Source organism: Palaemon carinicauda, chromosome 10 (assembly GCF_036898095.1).
Source record: "Palaemon carinicauda isolate YSFRI2023 chromosome 10, ASM3689809v2, whole genome shotgun sequence".
Lineage (NCBI taxonomy): Eukaryota > Metazoa > Arthropoda > Malacostraca > Decapoda > Palaemonidae > Palaemon > Palaemon carinicauda.
The window spans coordinates 80471651-80473808 of record NC_090734.1 but is presented as its reverse complement, the minus strand read 5'-3'; the positions used below and the strand labels follow the sequence as shown (position 1 = coordinate 80473808).

Below are 2158 nucleotides of genomic sequence, written 5' to 3'. Positions count from 1 at the left end.
TGTAGAGGTGGAGCAGGGACTGACCCCCTCAAAACATCTCTATGAAAATCACGACACCTTTTCCGAAGACTTTAAGCAACGCACCCGGGATATGGCTAGGCAGTACAGCCTTGATCAGACAGCCTTCAATGATCCTGTGAGTTGGGAGAGCAACCGTTGTCTGATAATTATTCTTGTATGAAATATATAGCAAGCAATAGGTGATAAAAAGATTTCTTATAACTATTCAATAAATTAACAAAATTGTTCTCCTAAACAGAATCCTCAGTATACATGGGCCTATGCTGTTGAAGCCGAGTCAACTGGAGACTCAAAATCTGCCAGAGAAGAACGTCGCGGTGATGTTGTAGTTGGTCAGTACTCAGTTATGGATCCAGATGGCATTCGTCGCACTGTTGACTACCAGGTTGCTCCTGGAACTGGATTCCAGGCCACTGTTACGAAGGAAGGAACAAACAATAATTTCCAGAATCAGCAGGAACAGTACAGACAATACCAGACTCAAAATAATAACAGAAATCAACAACAGTATGAAAGATTGGACAGAAATCAACAAAATTATCAGCAATCCGACAGGAATCAGAGGCAGCAAAATTTCAACATTCAAAATGAACGTAGAGACAACAAGAATATCCAGTTCCAAAATCAGAGGAACCAATTTGAATCAAATGATCGTCGTGGTTTCCAGATTAATAAAAATGACAGGAATGAACGCCAAGGTAAATACGAAAACCAGAGGGAAAACAGATTCCAATTACAAAATCAATTCCAGGGCCAAAGGGAAAACAGGAATGAATTCCAAAACCCTCAACAAAACTATCAAAACGAAAATCGTTTCCAGACTGAGCAGTCCAGACTGAATCAGTTCCAGAATCAACAGAACTATAGACAAGTATCACGAAATGAGGACAGGAGGAACTTCCAACTCAGCCGAGTTCCAGGATCTGGTGTTATCCTTAAAAGCTCTGCTTTTAACCAACAACGTTACGGAAAGAATAGAAACTATTTTGATAACGAACAATTGAATAATGAAAGGACTAGTGTGTATTCCAGGAGCCAGAACAACAATAGACAAAATGCTAACCGGTATGGAAATATTAACAACCAGTATGAACAGAACCAATACATTTCTAAGTATCGAAACCAGTTTCAGGGAAATAACAGAGAATTAAGAACTAATCAAGATCAATATAGCCAAGATCACTCTATCAATCAGAGGCAAGGATCTGCAGAATACACTAAAATCATTAGCAATCAAAATAGAGAAAATCGTTACAACCAAAACCACAATCAACGACATGGATCATATGAGATTAAGAATGAAAGCCCAAGGTCACAAAACTTCTTAAACATCGAAGACCAAAACCAAAGAACTTATCTTAGCCGTGACAGTCAGCAGCAAAGGGTACAGTATAACCAAAATAATCAGTACAGAGGAGCCAATAACCTTGAGCGTTCTCGTATTTCTCAAAATTACCGAAACCAGTTTAGCCAACAAAGAAACCAGCATCAAGCCCAACAATACTCTTCAGAAATCTCCCAAAACAAGGATCAGCACAGCAGGACCTTCTCTCTCATCAGTGTTGTGCTGGCTAGAGGGTCTTAAGTTAGCGACATTAACTACCAACTGTAGACATAATAGTTACGAAATTCGAAATTTCATGAAAGGGGATTTATCGGACTGGTGTCATTAATTGTTTAAGGACAGATTATGAGCTTTGATTTTAACAAAATATTATGGTTTTGCCAAACTGGAAGCCCCTAAGGATAGCAAGCTTGTCAATGGAGGATATATGGTATATATGCTTCTTATAAATTTAGATTTCTTATGTTATTCATCAGTTCATTAGATTAATGAACGATGCAAATATCAATTAGGAGTAAATATCTTCCACTGGAAAAATCTAACATCTTGTGTTATCCTAGGACCTTCTGACGAGGCAGAAAATTTTTGTAATAAAGGTATCATTGCAATAAACAAAAACTGGTTTCATTCTGTTATGGCAGGAAGATGGGAACCTTTTAGACGCTTCAGTTTCCTACTCATCGAAAGATGGAGGTAAAACCCCTTTTTATAGAAAAGTGGCACAAATTTATAAAACTACATTTATCCCCTGTCTTTAAAAATGGGATTATCAATAGATGAGATAAAAAAGTT

General features: G+C 37.7%; 1 protein-coding gene across 1 annotated transcript in view; it reads left to right on the top strand.

Moving 5' to 3' along the window:
• LOC137648432 (probable serine/threonine-protein kinase clkA) overlaps nucleotides 1-1947 on the top strand; it is a 7528-nt gene extending 5581 nt beyond the window's left edge. The window contains exons 2-3 of the mRNA XM_068381352.1: nucleotides 1-136; nucleotides 260-1947. The exon at nucleotides 1-136 is cut by the window's left edge and continues 74 nt beyond it. Of these exons, the coding sequence (XP_068237453.1) occupies nucleotides 1-136; nucleotides 260-1606 (1483 nt within the window). The 3' untranslated portion in view covers nucleotides 1607-1947. The remainder of the gene's footprint in view (nucleotides 137-259) is intronic.
• The last annotated feature ends 211 nt before the right edge of the window (nucleotides 1948-2158 follow it).